The 17,673-nt window shown below is 45.6% G+C and overlaps 1 protein-coding gene across 1 annotated transcript in view; it reads right to left on the bottom strand.

Moving 5' to 3' along the window:
* The window catches only part of LOC147722732 (aryl hydrocarbon receptor repressor-like), an 831,322-nt gene that overhangs the window by 54,209 nt on the left and 759,440 nt on the right, over positions 1 to 17,673 (bottom strand). The window contains exon 8 of the mRNA XM_086966883.1: positions 8,462 to 8,661. Within this exon, the coding sequence (XP_086823009.1) occupies positions 8,462 to 8,661 (200 nt within the window). The remainder of the gene's footprint in view (positions 1 to 8,461; positions 8,662 to 17,673) is intronic.

Genomic DNA, 17,673 nt, shown 5'->3' on the forward strand with positions numbered 1-17,673 from the left:
CAGCAGGTCTTGCAGCTCGTCATCCACTGCCTGTTGCCGGTGAAATTGCACCTTCCTGTGGTGTTGTGTTATCGGAGGTATTCGCTTGTTGATGTGTAGTTTGACTTTGAACTGGGCAAGCTTCCCGAGACCTTTAAAGAGTTTTGGGAATTTGTTGACAATGTCTGGGGAGTCATCCACTGTGTAGAGAAGTTCGACAAGCTTTAGGCGTTCTGCTGTCGGCAAGTTGAGGAGGCAGTGCGCTGCTTCAGGCCCTTCAATCACATGGATCTGGGCTTGTATTTGTCGGTTCTTGTATGTCAGAGTCGTGCGGAACTGTCCTAAACATGGTAGGGATTTTCTAGACATCCGTGTATAAACTCGGACAGCGGCAGGCTCCAATTTTGGTTGGGGGTTCATGCTCTGGTATTCCAAAGCGCAGATGTAGTTAAGTGATGCTCCTGAGTCCAGTACAAATTTGGCAGGGTGGCTCCCTATTTGAATGTTCAGCCGCGGGTATTTCTTCAATCTGTTGGAGTCCGACACCATGCACACATATTCATCGCTGTCTTGCGAGATGGGTGTGAGAGACGACGATTCCTGGGATGTCGACCTCTGGGACCTGTAGGAGCCGACTGACTGTACGCTTGATCTTGACGAACTGGTTGAATGGCTTCTTCCTTTTACCGCTCTTGCATGGTGGCGGGTCTCCGTGTTCAATTTGGATGGCTTCATTTCCGACCGTCGCGTCTGACAGGCCACTTCAAAGTGGTTTTCCCTTCCACAGCGATGACACTGCTGTCCTATAGCAGGACATTGACCTGAGTGCGGGTAGTCTTGGCCGCATCTGTAGCATTTTGAGGCTGGTCTGCTTGTCTGACTGTTTCGGGTTCCTTTGCGCGTAGAGGTCGTGCGGTAGGACCTGGCCGATCTTCCAGGTTGGCGATAGTCACGGCGACGCCTCGAGTCCGTGTGTGACTCTATTCGGAAAGCTTGTTCCTTTTTTTTCGGATTTGCTGGCTTCCATCTTCTTAGCATGTTTTTCTGCTTGATCATTAATGTGGGTAAGCTCTTCTATCTCCTTGAGCGTGTAGTGTTTCTTTAGCAATCGGCGGCGCAGTGATTTCGACCGACATCTTTCAATAATGCGCAGGCGAAGTGCGTCCTTGGTATTAAAAGTGTCAAACTCACAGTATCGGGCTAGGCGCCGAATGCGAGCGATGAAGTCACACATCGGCTCGTCCTTTTCTTGCGAGGCAAGGTTGAAAGTATATCGTTCGTAATCTATGTTTCGTTTATGGAGGAACTTCCTGTCTAAAGCTCCCATTCACGTCTTCATATGAAGCGGTATTGGCAGCAGGCAGTTCTTTGATGATCTGTGCAATGTCTTTCCCTGTCAAGTTTTGCAGGGCTATCAGCTTCTGTTTCGAGTCTTGCACCTGAGACCCCGTCATGAAGTCCTCGAAATTTACAGCCCAGCTCTTCCTTTTGGGCCCCATGCTGTTTCCGGATGTCAGCTCCAGAGGCTCCGGAGGGCGCAGGTACGACACTCCCACGAGCATTGGTCTCGGTTGTGGGGCTTGTTGGGTGGACCCAGTGGCACTTGTGGATGTGGGATCCACCTCCACAGACATGCTGGCAAGGATGCGGTCTCAACAGACCGTGTGAGCCTTTATTTTATGAAAGTTTACAGGTTTGTAGGGGTTTGTGTGACTTGCCTGACTTCAAAATGGCCGCCGTGGTAGGAATCAGTGTTTTCCTATGCACGGTGCCTGACTTAAAGATGGCCGCTGGGAAGGACGTAACTCTCCACGTGTAGTTGCATCAATTTGGCATCTCATGGCATGCTAATTATTTTCCTGCATGAAAGGGCAGTCGCTGGGCTGGACTCACCATGGGGTTTGTGTTGTGGTACTCCGCTAGGGCGCTCTGTCAATTTCGGGTCTCTGCGCATATCGGGTCTTCAGCTGTGCGGCCGGCGATGCAACAGCGGTGGGGGCAGAATTGGTGGATCCCAGTGATCCCACCCTCGTCGCCAGTGTCAGCTCTCAAGCCCCCAAGGAAGACGCGGACGCGGGAGCTCTGCTTGATAGCTCTTTATTCATACCGTGTCAATGTTGCTCTGCCTCGTTCCTCCTCGCCCCCGAGGCTCCTCCCCTTCCGTCTCCGCCTGCCCTGTCCAACACCAGGGTCAGGGGAGACGACATGACAAGTTCTCTCTGTATTTATTGATTAATGGCTCAATGCAATACCCTCACATGAGGCTAATTGTCAGAAAACTAATTCATGTCTCCTGCACTAGAAATCAATGGAAAGGTAATATCATTCAGACCCCTTAATCCTTTAATTACAGTTCCGTTTTTATTACAGTGTGCATGAACAGAACTAGTAACAAATGGAACCCGCGTGCTTCTTGTTGTTCTAGCTGCAACTTCCTAAAGCACACAGCCATATAAAAGCCTTCACCTGTTAAAGGAAGATTTCAAGGATCTTCCAACAAGCCACTCTGCAGTGAACCACTGCGTCAGTGTTAGTCCAGGTCCCATATTTGAAAATATTTAAAATGTATTCTAGAACATTTGTGTGATTATTGCTAAACAACTCTGCCTTCGAAATACCTGGGATCCAGTGGCGGATAGCATGTACCGAGGTTGGTGAGACATAATATTTTTTTTCTTTCATTAAGAGCACTTACTTACAGTGAAGCATCCTCCTCGATGGTCTTCTCTCTTCGAAGTAGGCTCCAAACTCTCAAGCCAATCTTGGTGCTGCTCTCACCAGCATGAGAGCAGCCCAGGTGTGGTGGGAGCGCTCAGAAGAACACTGGATGCTTTTGCTTTCTCTAACCCCGCTGTCTTAAGACAACGGGGTTAGAGAGGTTTAAAGTGCGCATGTGTGGCTGGCCGTTGCAAGATGGCCAGCAAAAAGACACTTCAAACTGAAAGTGCCCTGCTCTCTCTGCTACTGCCAGTCAGCAGCAGCCCCACCCCCATCCTGAAGCTCAGTTCGGGATGGCGTGACGAAAAATAAATGGTAATGAATTAAGTTCCTTACCATTTTATTTTTCGTGTCATGGGGGCATTTCAGTGGGGCGACGCTCCTCCACTCAAACGGAGGAGCCGCCCCTAAAAGATAGGACACAGACATTCAGTGACAAACTCCTAACTGTTTTTTTTTTTTTTTTAAATACTTTATTGTCCGGAGGGCAGACAAGTTATTCACAGTAACAATTGTGTTCATCGGGATTATACCAGTATGTGGTCGGAGGAAAGTCACGCATAAAAATATCACAATTTTAACGTTCGTGAACAACTCCACCTTATGGCTATACAAGAAATAAGAGCAGTTCTTCATGCAAAAAGTCTCACTCAACAGTACATCATACCCTATTCCTATGAGCAACCTGCCCAGTTATGACACCGCAATCTGTTCTTACCAATTTTAAATAACAGAAAAAAGAGAAGTTCTATAATCAAAAAACTCAACTAACGTCATCGTTTCAGTAGAATGTCGCATCTTTTCACATTTAGCTGTTGTACATTGCACACTGTCAGTACATTTTTAAAGGCATTAGCAATTTCACACTTCACCCCAACAGCAAACCCGGGTTCCATATACAAGTTCGCCCCTTTTTAGTCTTCATCTTCCTCCGACTCCAAGTCATCACTCTCTGGCAAGGGTGTGCAAGGCTCCCCCCTGTATTTATTCCACGGCAGCCACACTTTATTCCATTTTCGGGGGCAGGCCCGCAGTACGTATACCGCCCTCTCCTTCACCATTAGAAGGTCCATATTCCCAATCCACCCAGACACCGTAGGCAATTCCGGAGCACCCCATTTTTGTGCGATGTCTCTTTTAGCCACCGTGACAGCCAATGTGACCCATAATTGTTCGTATCTGTTCAGGTCAGTAGGGTCCCAAACGTTCAGCAGACATTTACGGGGCTCAGGTATGAGTGACACCTCAAGGGCTTGGGAGATCGTGCGCATAATTTGTCCCCAAACATTTTGGATTAGTGGGCAATCCCACAGTGTGTGGAGTAAAGTTCCCTCCTCCCCGCATCCTCTCAGGCAGAAGGGATGTGGTGCCCGCTGTATCTTGTGTAGGAGTGTTCCGGTGTAATATGTGCGGTGCAGAATTTTAAGCTGTACCAGCCTGAACCTAGCCGATATACCCACTTCTCTTGGTGACGCAAGCGCCTCGTTCCATTCTGTGTCATCCATATCGCCCAGTTCTCCAACCCATCTCTCCCTAAGTTTCTGCGTGGGGTCTGGCATGTTGTTGATCAATTTTTTATATGTGAGAGAGGTTGCCTTCTGGTCCATAAAGTCCGTCAGTAACCTGTCTTCTAGTGGGGACGATTCCGGGAGTGTGGTGTCAGGTGGGATTGCGTGTAGCAGTGCGTGCCGGATCTGCACATACCTGTACGTCTCAGTGTGCCCTAGACCATACTGCTGTTGTAATTGTGGGAACTCTACCACCGAGCCCTTGTCCCAAAGGTCTCCCACCACAGAGATCCCGATTTGGTCCCATCGCAAGAAACCCCTACTGGACCTCAAGTTCCCCAGTGATTTCGTGTCCCATAGCGGCGTCATCAATGTGATCTTTCCCTTCCAACCCAGTCGAGCCTGTGCCGTGTGCCATAGGGTCGCTGTATGTAATGTCGGGCCAATCAGTTTCCGAACCTGGGAGTGAGTATACAACACCGATAGCATGCCGTCAGTTCCCAACTGCGACCAGTCCGCCTTGTAAGCGGGGTCTGCCCGCGGGACGTGGATCCAATGATTGATTATTTTAAGCTGGGATGCCCAGTAATACAATTGAAGATTGGGTAGTGCAATTCCCCCTTCAAACCAGCTTTTTGCTAATTTGTCCTGTGCTATACGGGCTGGGCCATTATTCCACAGCAGAGCAGATACCAGTGCAGCGACTTGTCGGAAGTAGCGTGGAGCTACCACATAAGGGGTGTTCTCCAGCACGTAAAGGAATCTAGGGAGTGCCATCATTTTATATAACGCTGCCCGTCCCAGGAGGGTGAGCGGCAAGGTAGCCCAGTATTTAATGTCCGCACGTAAACGCGCCAGAGGCGGCATCAGATTTTCGGTGTGGAAGTCCGCCGCATTAGTGGTGACGAAGATACCCAGGTATTTGAATGAACCGGTCGTTAACTGCAAGGGGCAGTCATCCCGCAATAATGGCTCCGGGCCTTTGAGGACGAAGATTATAGATTTGGACCAGTTTAATGTGTAGCCCGATGCCTTCCCGTGCCCGTCGCATAAGGTCAGTAGTGCAGGAATACCCTCATTGGGATTAGTCATGTAGATCAGCATATCGTCTGCATATAGGGAGACCTTGTCCTCCCATCCCTCCTCCCAGACGATGCCTCGAAATAGTGGTGTTGCTCTAAGCAGGATAGCCAGTGGCTCCAGTACGAGCGCGAATAGTAGGGGCGACAGCGGGCACCCTTGTCTCGTCCCGCGACCCAGGGGGAAGGTTGGTGAAATGCGACAATTCGCTACCACCTGCGCCATCGGTGATTTGTATAGTAGCCGTACCCACGCGATGTATCTTGGCCCGAAACCCATACGCGTAAGGACAGCAAACAGGTACTCCCACTCCACCAGATCGAAGGCCATTTTGGCGTCTAGGGATAAGATGACTGCCTGTTCTGTAAGGAGATGTGCACGTGCCATGACTCCATGGACCCTCCGTAGATTAAGTGCTGTGCTTCTACGTGGCATGAATCCCGATTGGTCAGGGTGTATTAGGGTGTGTAGGTGTTTGGCCAGGCGACTCGCCAGGAGTTTCGCCAGGATCTTCGCTTCCACGTTGAGCAAAGAGATGGGTCGGTACGAGGTGCACAGCGTCGGAGGTTTCGCCGGCTTAGGAATGGCGACTATAGTGGCCGTGCGCTGGTCCAAAGGGAGCTCCGCTCGGCTCATACTTTCAACATACATATCTAGCAGGGGCTTGCTCAACAAGGGAGCCGATGCTTTGTACCACTCCACGGGTATCCCATTAGGACCTAACGCCTTGCCGGACTGCAACGACTGTATTGCTAACTCGATTTCGGTGGCTGTCAAGTCCATGTCTAGTTCTTGTTGTGCTTCTTGTGAGAGTGTGGGGACTGCAATGTTGTCGAGTGATGCCGACACCTCCTGTTCAGTAACTGCCCGAGTTGGTGTGTATATTTCCTGATAATGGCGCACCAGGGTGCGTACTATTTGCTCAGGGTGTGTCAGCAGCTGGCCCTCCTGTGTATAGAGTCTTTGAATACCTCTGTTGCTACCACCCCGCTTGTCCAACCAAGCCAGCAACTTCCCCGCCTTGTCTCCCACATCATATATCCTGTGTGCTGTGCTTGCCTGGTGACCCTTCGTGACCGATGTGAGATGGGCCAGGTGTTGCTGCTGTCTGAGATGCAACATATGTGTAGTGTCAGGGGTAGGGTTGGACATGTGGGCGGTATTTGCAGCGTTAAGTGCCAATTCTAACTGAGCCAGTTCCTGTCTCGAATCTCGTTTGTGTCCTGTAATAGCCACTATGGCTGTGCCTCGTAGGACTGTTTTGTATGCCTCCCAAAGTATTGAAGGCGAGGAAACCGTCCCTGCATTCTCTACAAAGTAGTGCGATGTGGCCGTCTTAAGCTTCTTCCTGATAGCAGGGACCGTTAAGTAGTTTGGATATATTGGATAGAGCCTGGCGCGTTTCCTGTCCTTAGACGTAATATGGAGGGACACAGGGGAGTGGTCAGATATACCTCTGGGCAGGATGTCTAGTTTGTCTACTGAGCCCAGTCCCACCCCCAGAAAGAAAAAGTAGTCAATGCGGGAGAGACTGTCGTGCGTAGAAGAGTAGTGTGTGTATTGAGTCGCTGTGGGGTTCAGGTGTCGCCAGACACTCCTAACTGTTTTTAAGAGTCCTGCGACCCTAAGTTGTCTAGCCAACAATTCACTGTACAGTGGCATAATCCAGAGCTCCATTACAATAAAAGATTGTGATTAGTACCCCGATAGGAGCACACTGCTCCACTCGATATGCATTTCACTTACCCAAGACTTCGGTCTATTTTTCGAACAACCTCTGCTTTCAAAGACCACCCTTTCAGACTATATACACCACTCCATGTGGTTCTTCCAATCCCTCAGGTGCAGCATTAGTTCGGAACTCCACATACGTGCAATGTTCTTCTTAGCCACCATAGATCCCAATGTGAGCCAAAGGTGTTGCATGCGAGCCAGGTCGGTCTCAGCCCATATATTTAGAGGCACCATTTTGCTGATAATTTCAAGTCACTCCCACAAATACTGTTAAGACAGGCAACCACTGTTATCCAATATCGATGGAGTACAGGACAGCCCTATATCATATGAAAAAAGGTTCCCTCCTGACCACATTTTCTGGGACACAATATGGTCTCTGGTTTTTTCAACCCTGCCTTCTCCTTTTGTCACTAGTTTTTTTGATCTTTTCCTTCCTTCTTCTTTCCCCCTTCTGTATTTTTCTCTCTCTTGCTCTGTGTGGGGCCCGCCTGCCACCACTGCCTCAAATTAAGCACTGACACGAGGACAGTTTTATGTGATCTTAACAAATTAAAAAAAGTGGACATCTTTTACATTAAAGACAACATTTACCAGGGTATTTTTAGCTACAATGATGAATGTCATTCATCTTGAAAAAATTGTAATAACATGTTGTCAGGCAGGTTCCTCCAGAACAAGCTTCAACTAGCCTGATTATCATTCAGATCACATGCTTTCCTTCTTCGGATGCCAAAAACAACAAATTGATGGAGCTGGCGTATCTCTGCTGCGCCATTGGAAATTTTGCTCCCGAGCCAGGTGAGGGTAAAAACAGAAGAGGTCCTTAGTTGACTCTTTCACTATATCTTGAGCTGGTGCTGGAAAGCGAGAACACTTCCTTTTGACTCACCCTCCATGATTATATATTGGTTGTTTTAAAAAAATTATATTTTAAAAGTGGAAATCTTAAAAAAAACATAATTGCCGATATTTTGTGTTTGATACAATTCTGTGTTTGGCCATGATCTTTGCTGCTATATCCTATATTTTATGGTGCATACCTTAAAATGAAATGTTTCACGATGCCCAATGTTTGATTATCTTCCATTTTCTAAAATTTTTGGTCTAGAATTTAAAAACCTTTGTTTTCCTTTTTATGATGTAAAAAACATTGTTTAACTTGTGGTTTTATGGTCATTATTATGACCGAATAAAGATTTGAAAGAAAGACTCTCACAACCATAAACAATATTAAACAATTCACATGCAATGTAACAAGCTTCACTTCAAGGCCCTTAACAAACAACATAAATCAAAAAGCAGATTTTTAATGCCTACATAAAATAGCTAAGCAAAATTAAATCAGTGTGCCCAGAAGGGCACAAAATACCCTTGAATCCTAAAGCCATGAAAGCACAGCTGACTGCTGTTATTATCATGTTTAAAAGTAAGATATTTACTTGTTGTCCAGGTTTGGTGAAGACCCAGCTTTGAACTTTGCCCTCAGGAGCATGCTCTTCATCTTCAGTTCTGTCAGAGAGGGGATCAGGAGTGGTACCGCAACGCAGAACAGAGCCAGCTGAGGAGGTACCGAGGCACCCGAGGAAGGCTTCTTCTTTTGCCCGAAAAGGAACTTCAGCTTACCTTGGAACTGCATGGTCTGCGGATCAAAAGGAATTGTCGTGATTGGTGCAACCCAGAGAAATAGTGATAAAATAACAATGGCTTACATTTGTTCCATATAAACTACAGATTGCCAGGTTGTGAAGAAAGCTCGGACTATTTAACAGAAAAATTTTAAACCTCTGATACTTACCGAAGTGGATATTTTCAGTGTTTACTCGTTTTATAAAATGCTAAGGCATACACTTGAAATGGTTACACATTTCGTAAATTTCCTGGTGTATGCCTTTGTACAGTAATCTTATGCCTACAGATTGGCTACTCAGACATTCCTCATGAGTACCATTACAATAATGATAACATTTTACATCTTTTCTTTACATTGAAAATATTTTTTCTTGTGAAGATTACCCTTTCTTTTATAACATATCTCGATCCATAAAGGTAAATTCAGGATGTTCTTCCGTGGAGATGGAGAAGGGTAATACAACAATTACAGGTACTTTCCTTTTTCAAAACTGTTGAATTGTGTGGTGTACCTAATCCTTCTAGAATTCCAAGGATGTTCTCCTGCTCTGGTTTATTGAGAAGAGAACTAAGGGGCTGATTACAATGTCGGTCGGAAAGACTCCGACCGCTGGTTGGAGGCTTTCCGACCGACATGGTAGGTTTAAAGTCCAACCACCATATTATGATGACAGAGGTTGGAGTTTAAACTGGCGGAAGAATCTAATATGGTTCTGACGGGCTCAAAGAGCCCATCTACCAGTTGGAAAGCGTTCACAATCCCTTAAGGACGGCGTTTCTGCTGTCAGGATTATGATGTCGGTTTCCAAAATCCAATCCATGTCAGCCTTTCTGACATGGTTTGGCTGTCAGAAACTGTCTTTGGGAGACTCTAGCAGAGCCCTCTTTCCCCCTGGCTCTACGCATTTGGGCCTAGGTGGCACTTATTGTGCCCCCCCTTAAACATCCATGCACCGTGCGGCAGGTGCCTGCCACACGGTGCAGGGATGTGTACAAACTTCCATTTTTCTATGGGAGCTTGTGCTATGGGAGGGGGGGGTGGGGGGGGGGGGGGGGGAGTTTGACTCGCCGTACAAGCTCTCATGGAAAAAATGAAAGTTTGCGACCACACCATGTGCGGTCGAATCCTAATAGGGTTGTTGGAACAGCTGGTCTGTGGTCAGGAGTTTCCTGCCCCAAAAGGTGTTGGTCAGATGCAACTCCGACCGACATCGAAATTAAGACCTAAGTCTTAACATCCTCATTTGCGTCAACTGCCTTGCAAAATCCTGTCCAAGCTCCAGATTGGCCATTTCTAGAATTACATTGCACTTACCTTTTACAATTTTCAAGGATTTGGAGCATTCGGATATTTCTGTTTGTTTTTTCAACACACACCATGACAAGATCCCTTTTTCGAAGGAATGCAGCTATCCATTCTCATCTACAATAAAGTTGTTTTTGTTTAAGGATGTATGTCGTTTAGGGAAACAAAAGGAGAGATTCCTGTGTTGGAATGTTGAGGGGTACAATAAGTCCCAGCCATCTCTTGAAGAGCTTTGTACACGGGTATCACATTCACCTTGCTAAATTGCAAACACTCTATTACCATTTTGTTAATTCTTTCTGCCAATTAATTGGCTCTGGGGCAATAAAGGGTTGTTTCTAAATTAGTGACAGGCATTTTTTTCAAGAAATACATATTGGTGGAGGTTAGTTGAATAGTATTGTCAGTCACAAGAATTTCTTATATTCTTTCACACAAAAAAAGTCTCCTAACAAATAAAAACTTTTGCAGTGATGTTGCATACAGATGTTGTTACAACCCAAGGAGAATGACAATCAGAACAAATACAAATCAGCTGCTTAATCTGATGCAGTTCCGTGGACCAAAAATGTTCAATTCAAGTTTATTCCACAGTTTGGCTGCAGCTTCAATAGTTAAGAAAGGGGGTTGCTGCTCCTGTTCTGCTTCAAAATGTCTAATCCAGGTCAAAAGTACCATAATCTTACTCTGGATTTAGTAAAATTATGTCCGGAGTGGCCTTTGTGGGCAAGTTTGCTAGTTTTCTCCAGCAGCAATCATTGGAGAAGAAAGGATTTGCTCCAAAAGAGCTTAACATCAAGTAGTCTCATGGATTTAAATACTTTTAATTGCCTCCCAAATGTCTTCAGGCATTCATGTACCTCATTCCTGTGTGGGCAACGTTTTGAAACTGTTTCTTTTATTAAGTTGTTCATATTCTTCATCTGATCAATCTCCATTTGCCCCTACCAGCAATCTTCAGTAACACAGTTAATACCACCCACTTATTAGATCCTTCAGCATAATCATCATCACTAAAAGGTGTGCAGCAGAGGTAGTCTCAAGCCATACTTCTTAGATTTGGCAAGTATGTTAGAGTTTCTTTAGGTGGCCCAAATTGTCTGAAAATAATATTGTGGAATTCAGCACAAATATCTTCTAAACAAAGAGATCTTTCAACTAAGCGGACATGGTCTGCTTCATTATGCTCCAGTTTAATTCCCAGCTCTCCCTAAGGAGATTGGATTCCTTCTTTATTATGTACCATAACCAACAGCAGTCCTCACTTTGCACGCGGTCTGATTTTTTAGCACTCCTTCCAAACGAATAGTGAAAGAATGCTACAGTGTCAATTAAAGTATACAGCAAGCAAGAGTCATCTAATGCTCTAACCACTCAGATGTCTACTTTATCTCACAGCTACGCAAATCAACATTGTTATTTTCATAGTACTGGAATACACATTTCGATAGTCCTTCTTCAATGCCCTCCTCCTCAGAAAAACGTTTTTCTTGCAAATTTCCCGAGCAAATGTCCCATTTTCCCACTGCTTCTACAAACAGCATTTTGGGCATAATAGTAAGCACTGTTGGATAAATGACCAGGATTTCCACAACAAAAAGTGTTTAAAATTGTTAATATTTTATTTTTTGCTTGCTTGCTGCAACTCTTTTGCATTTGAAGGGATTTTCTCCTTTTTGGATCTTTTTTATTCCATACACAGCTTGCTCTGCTGGCATTTTATTTCCTTTACGTAATCTGGCATTTATTCAATACTTTTGGCAATTTTAGTAGCTTCCTTTAGGTTAAGGGTCACGCGTTAGAATCATCTAACCTATTGGTTCTTTTTAGGAAAGTCACACAAACCACCAGATTGACATCATCTGGCGAGATCTCTTGATAGGGCAATATAGGTTACATATTTTCATTTTCCCTTTTCTACGTGGGAAAATGTCTCTCTAAAAGTAAGTTAATGTTGCCCCCAAAATGTTCCTCAGGGTTTTTAAATGTAATTTGATATACACCAACAGGTTCACCTTCACCAGCTTCTTCCAATGGTTCAAGTAAACTTTTGTAGACGGTTCTAACTTCTACACCAAGATTATGCTACAGAATAGGGTGTTTTCTCCAACTATTGTGGTTAAATGGAAATGAAATCATACAACACATTCATTCTAAAAAAAAACGGGGGGCATATTATCAAGGGGGTTTATCTCCGCTTTTTTGGCTTTAAAAGCCAAGAAAGCGGAGATAAAATTATCTCCCTATTACCTAGCTGTCGCTAACACCAGTTAGCGACAGCTAGTAGGAGATAGCGACCATCTTGGGCCCCACTTTGCATGTAAGTGATATTTATCACTAATGACATGCAAAGTGGGCGTGCCAAGATGTTAGCGACTGGAAACAGTCGCTAACATCGCTATCTCCTATTACCAACTTTTGGAGATATTCACGCTAAGCACGAATATCTCCAAGAGCTAACACCTGCCCTGAGCAGTTCTTAGCCATGTTATCCAATGGGAGGTGGATAACATGGCTAACAGCATTTGCTCGGTAATGCATGAATATCGCTGACTTTTCGGCGATATTCATGCATTTCGGCCGATTTTTATCGCTTAGGAGATAAACCTTGATAATATCAAGGCTCCTAAGCGATAAAAATCGCCGCAGCTCGGCGATAAAAATATTGCCGCTAAGCCAACCTAGCGATAATTTTCGCTAGTTGTTGGTAATATGCCCCCTGGTTCGCCGGAGTTACTTAGAAAAGCATGCATGCATATCTGGAGGAAAACGCACAATAAAAATGAAAATTAACAGTAAAATAATAAGCTAAAATAAGACCTAAAATAATAAAATATTTCTATGTATACAAACAAAACAATAAATATTTTGTGGATTGCACACTGCAAAGAAAAAATGTTTGAAGGAATCCCTTCAACACATATTTACTATTGCCCTCTTTGATGGATTGCTCAGAAGAACAGCACAGTTCTATTAATAAGACTTATTTCCAATAAAATATGCTTTCCCACTACAAAATCCTCTTTTTATTTCATGCAAAATGACTATGATACTATGGCACCAGAATTTGAAAGGCAGACACATCCTGAAGGAAAGAGATGCAAAACAATGTGGGGGGTCTCGAGGCTGGACAGATGATGACAGCTTGCCACCTAACACAGACTGGAAGGCTCTCAGTCAAGGCCGTGTAAGGCAAGAGGTGGGGTACACCAGCCCTGCAGGGAGACAGTGTCTCACATGTGTTGCAAGTCAAAAAGTGGAATGTATGGCGAGATGAGATCAAAGAGGTGCGTGCAGATGTTGGTGACGACCTGGTGATGTATTTTTTGTGCATAGAACTGATCAATACTAACAGGTAGTCATGGCTAATGGAAGCAAGAATCCTCTTGGGAGCATTATCTGTCCAGGCGGATGAGCCTGATCACACTGTCAAGGTTGCATGTGCCCACAAGAAAGAGAAGTCCTCATAATTAACTTTAAAAATCAAGACATTAAATTCATAAAAAACATGAAACACCCATACAAAGTTCCAACTCAATCTCTTTGATCTTCTCCATTAGACCCACTGACACCAATTGCAGTAGTGTTCTATCCCATTGCTAATGCTGCAAACCAAGGGGCATATTTACAAAGAATTGGCCTAGGGCAGCGACGCAAGTCATTTTGCTTCTCTTCCCTACGTTAATTCGAAAGGTCAGAAATGCACTGTATTTACAAGATACAGTGCATTTCTGTCCTTTCAGCCAGTGCTGGCACAAAAGTTGCAGCTGTGCGCCAACGCAGGCACCCATGCACCATGGTGCAAAGGTTTCTGTGTTGTTGGAATGATTTGCTTTTGCACAAGAACAATCACTAGAGGCGTTTTCCTCTTTCTATGTGTGCTGCATGGGGAGGCGTACATTTATGGTGCTTCCCCCAATTCACGCTATGTTGTAAATCAGGGGCAGTGTCAAAATCCATGGGTGTTGTGTGGGAATACCCACAGCAACACACATTGGCACGCCTCCATGCTACAATGTAAGGCAACGCACAGACTTGTTCTCCGTGGCCTTACACCTTATCTACAAGGCCATGAAAAGCCATGCAGGGTGGCTTTGCATGGCCATGTAGATATGGAGCTGCACTGTGCGCTACTAGAGCGTCAAAAAAAGGGACACTCCAGTGGCACAAGGGGTTGTAAATATGCCCTTAAATTGCTACTCTCTTTGGGCCAGATTACGAGCTTAGCAGTGCAGGCCGGGTCTGCTCTGCTGCCGCACCGTCAAACCCGTGGTTGGGCCGCCTGTCAGAGTGTTTCTTGTGGGCTTTTTTTTACGTTTCTATGGCGATGCCTCAGAAAAAGAGGCACTGCAATGGGAACACCAAAAACAGTTCCAGCCAGACATGGACTGTAAAGTCCATGCAGCGCAGGAACTGAGGAGCATGCACACGGAGGGGACAAGTTGTACTCCCCTGAATGCACAACATGGCCCTGAGGCACAAGGAGGCCATATATGGCCCTTTTTGCTTCCACTCCACCATGGTTTTCATGGAGTATGTACAGTCATGAGAACCATGTGGGAGAGGAAATTGTAATATGCTTGGCAGGTCTACAGCGGTCCTGCCAAACATATTGCGGCCTCAAGACTGCTGCAAATCCATCAGGGAACATCGGTCCCCTAGCTGCTACGTTGGAGGGATGGCGGTCCGACCGCCCATATTGTAATAGGGTGGTCAGAAGAACATCACAGTCGCGACCCCGTGAGTCTGGTGGTCTGTGTGGACGAGTCAAGTGTGAAAGATAACTTGCACTCCTTAAAAACCTCAACAATTACTGAATCATAAGTACTCAAACGTAATCTGGGTGCTGTCCTCACTCCAGACTAGCTCCTGTTGGGTTAAAACTAGAAATGAAGAACAGAAACTGTTTGTTAGGGACGCACTTTCCACAAGACCTTACGGTGCTGAATATAATAGTAAATCCTACTCATTTATATACTCAATATAATTCTTCCAATGCAATCCACTTATATAACTCAATGCAATGTAACATTAAGCATTCCATATACAAAATCAAAATCAAGATGCTTCTTTCTTGTCTTTATTCTTGACACTTTATATTGATTCCTTATCATAGCGTAGAAGACGTTCCATACATGAGGATCATTGCGTGTTCACTACTCCCAATGCATTTCGGTTAGTACCTTCATCAGGGGATTACTAAAAATAATGGAAACATTCCTTGTTGTCAAACAAATAATAACTTATTGCTGTTTACACATAAATCCTTAGGGAAAGACCCTACCGCTGTGTGGACAGCCAGACTCAAATCAGGCCCTTAATGTCCACAGAATGAGGAGCCATACAAGGAGACACATTTCTAGACTTAAACTTTGTGATCGAATTCTGGTGAAACATCATGCCAAATAGACAAGGATATTTGAGTCCCCTTCAACCACCATCTCCTTTGCCTAGTCATGAATGGCGGACCTGCAGATTATATACTGTCAATTTCAGATGTTATGCTATGTTATGTTATGTTATGTTATTAATTGTTTATAACGCGCTCTATTACTCACGAGTATCCTGGCGCGAAGCATGGAATGAAGTGCGGTGAACAGAGAGGGGGACTAATGGGTAATTTAATCAGTAATAGTAAACAGATGAGTTTTTAGACCTTTCCTAAAGCATGAAATAGTCTGGGCTGCCCGCAGATGGAGAGGGAGTGCGTTCCAGGCTCTGGCAGCTATCACCGAGATGGACTGACCTCCCAGCCTGGTGAATTTAAATCTGGGCACAGCCATCCTGCACTGATTATCTGATCGAAGGCAGCGATTGGGGAGATAAAGAGAGAAGCGTTTTCTCAAGTATAGTGGCCCAAGCTGATGGATCGCTCGAAAAGAAAGGACCAAAGCTTTAAAGGTAATACGCCGTGCCACCGGAAGCCAGTGTAGGCTACGTAGGTGAGGGCGAATGCTGGATCTCCTTGGCAGATTAAACAGGAGTCTTACAACCGCGTTCTGAATCACCTGGAGCCGTTTGATCAGATAGAAAGGTAGACCACAGAACAGGGCATTCGCATAATTCAGCCTGGAGAGAATAAGGGCGCGCGCCACAGTCTATTTGGCCTCTCTTGGCAGAAGGGGAAAAAATCTGCGTAAAGCTTTGAGAGTTCCAAAGCAGGCACCAGTAAGTCTTTTAATATGATCTTCAAACTTCAAATCATTTCCGAACCAAACCCCCAAGTTCTTAGCAGGACCTCCCATAGATTTGGGGCAGGGAATGTCAGGAGGCCACAAAAGATTTTTAGAGTTGTCGGGAAACCATAGAAAAGGACCTCGGACTTGTCTTCGTTGCACTTAAGTTGGGCAAACGCTAACCACCCAAAAACTGATGAAAGGCAGAGCTGAACAGCCGATGTGTCCAAATTGTCCCTCGGACAGGTGAACAAAAGTTGGGTGTCATCGGCGTAGGTCATAATTTTAGCCCCCAAATGTTCGGCCAGGTAGATCAACGGAGTCAAATAAACATTAAAAAGAAGGGGACTAAGTGTAGAACCCTGTGGGACTCCAGTTGTGATCTTTCTAGGACGGGAGGCGTACGGTGGCAGCCACACTTGTTGCGTCCTGTCATCAAGAAATGATGACAGCCAATCCAGAGCAGATCCGGTGATGCCAATAGCAGACAGCCTGGCAAGGAGAAGCCCATGGGGCACCGTATCGAAGGCGGCAGAGAGGTCCAATAAAATCAAAACCGCTCTGCCGCCTCCATGGAGGCACTCCCGAATCGCTTCTGAGATCTCCACCAGGGCAGTCTCGGTGCTATAGGCTGCCTGAAACCCTGATTGAGCAGGGTGAAGGGCGTGAGATGACCCAACAAAGTAGTCCAGTTGGCGAAAAAACGTTTTTTCGCAGACTTTCGCCAAAGCCGGCAGCAGGGATATCGGCCGGTAACTTGAAGGGGCAGCAGGATCCATCCCGGCTTTTTTTAAGAGCAGCAAAAGTTTGGCCTGCTTCCAGTCGGTCGGGACCGTCGCAGTAGAAAGGGAGAGGTTCACAATCTGGGTAACCTCATTACACACAGTATCAGCCACCCCACCAAGCTCCCTGGCTGGGCACGGATCCGTAGGTGACCCTGACTTCAGGGACATAAGGATTGTCAGGATGTCTGATTCGACGGAGGGGGAGAAAGCCGTAAGCTGATCGGCAGGCCTAGGCTCAGGAAGAGAAGGAAACATTGGTGAGGCCCTGTGAAGATCACAAACTACAGCCAAATCCTCCTGGATTTTGGCAATTTTCTCTATAAAGAAAGAGGATAACTCTTCGCACCATTGTTCAGAAGTAGGCAGCAGTGGTTGCGCAGCGCAGGGGGATAAAAAACTCTGGACAATAGAGAAAATGTCTTTATTATTAATATTAGCTTTTTCAATCCTTCCAGCGTAATAGCTCATCTTTGCTGTCCTAAACGCAGCATAGTAATCCTTCTGGGCAACTCGCAGGGCGATTTTCGCCTCCTGCAGATAAGCTTGCCTCCACACCCGCTCAAGTTTCTTACAGCCTAATTTCAATTCCCTGAGAGCGTGTGCAAACCATGGTTTAGAGGGAGAAAAAAGCATCCTACGTATGCGTCCCTGATTAACAGAGGCGGCAGCCCCCTGTTTCACCCATGTGTTAAAATTGCTGACAGCCTCACCCACCACCGAAGCTATCCGAGGACGGTCTCGGGATAGGGAGTCAG

This window comes from Lissotriton vulgaris, chromosome 4_1, assembly GCF_964263255.1.
Source record: "Lissotriton vulgaris chromosome 4_1, aLisVul1.2, whole genome shotgun sequence".
NCBI lineage: Eukaryota > Metazoa > Chordata > Amphibia > Caudata > Salamandridae > Lissotriton > Lissotriton vulgaris.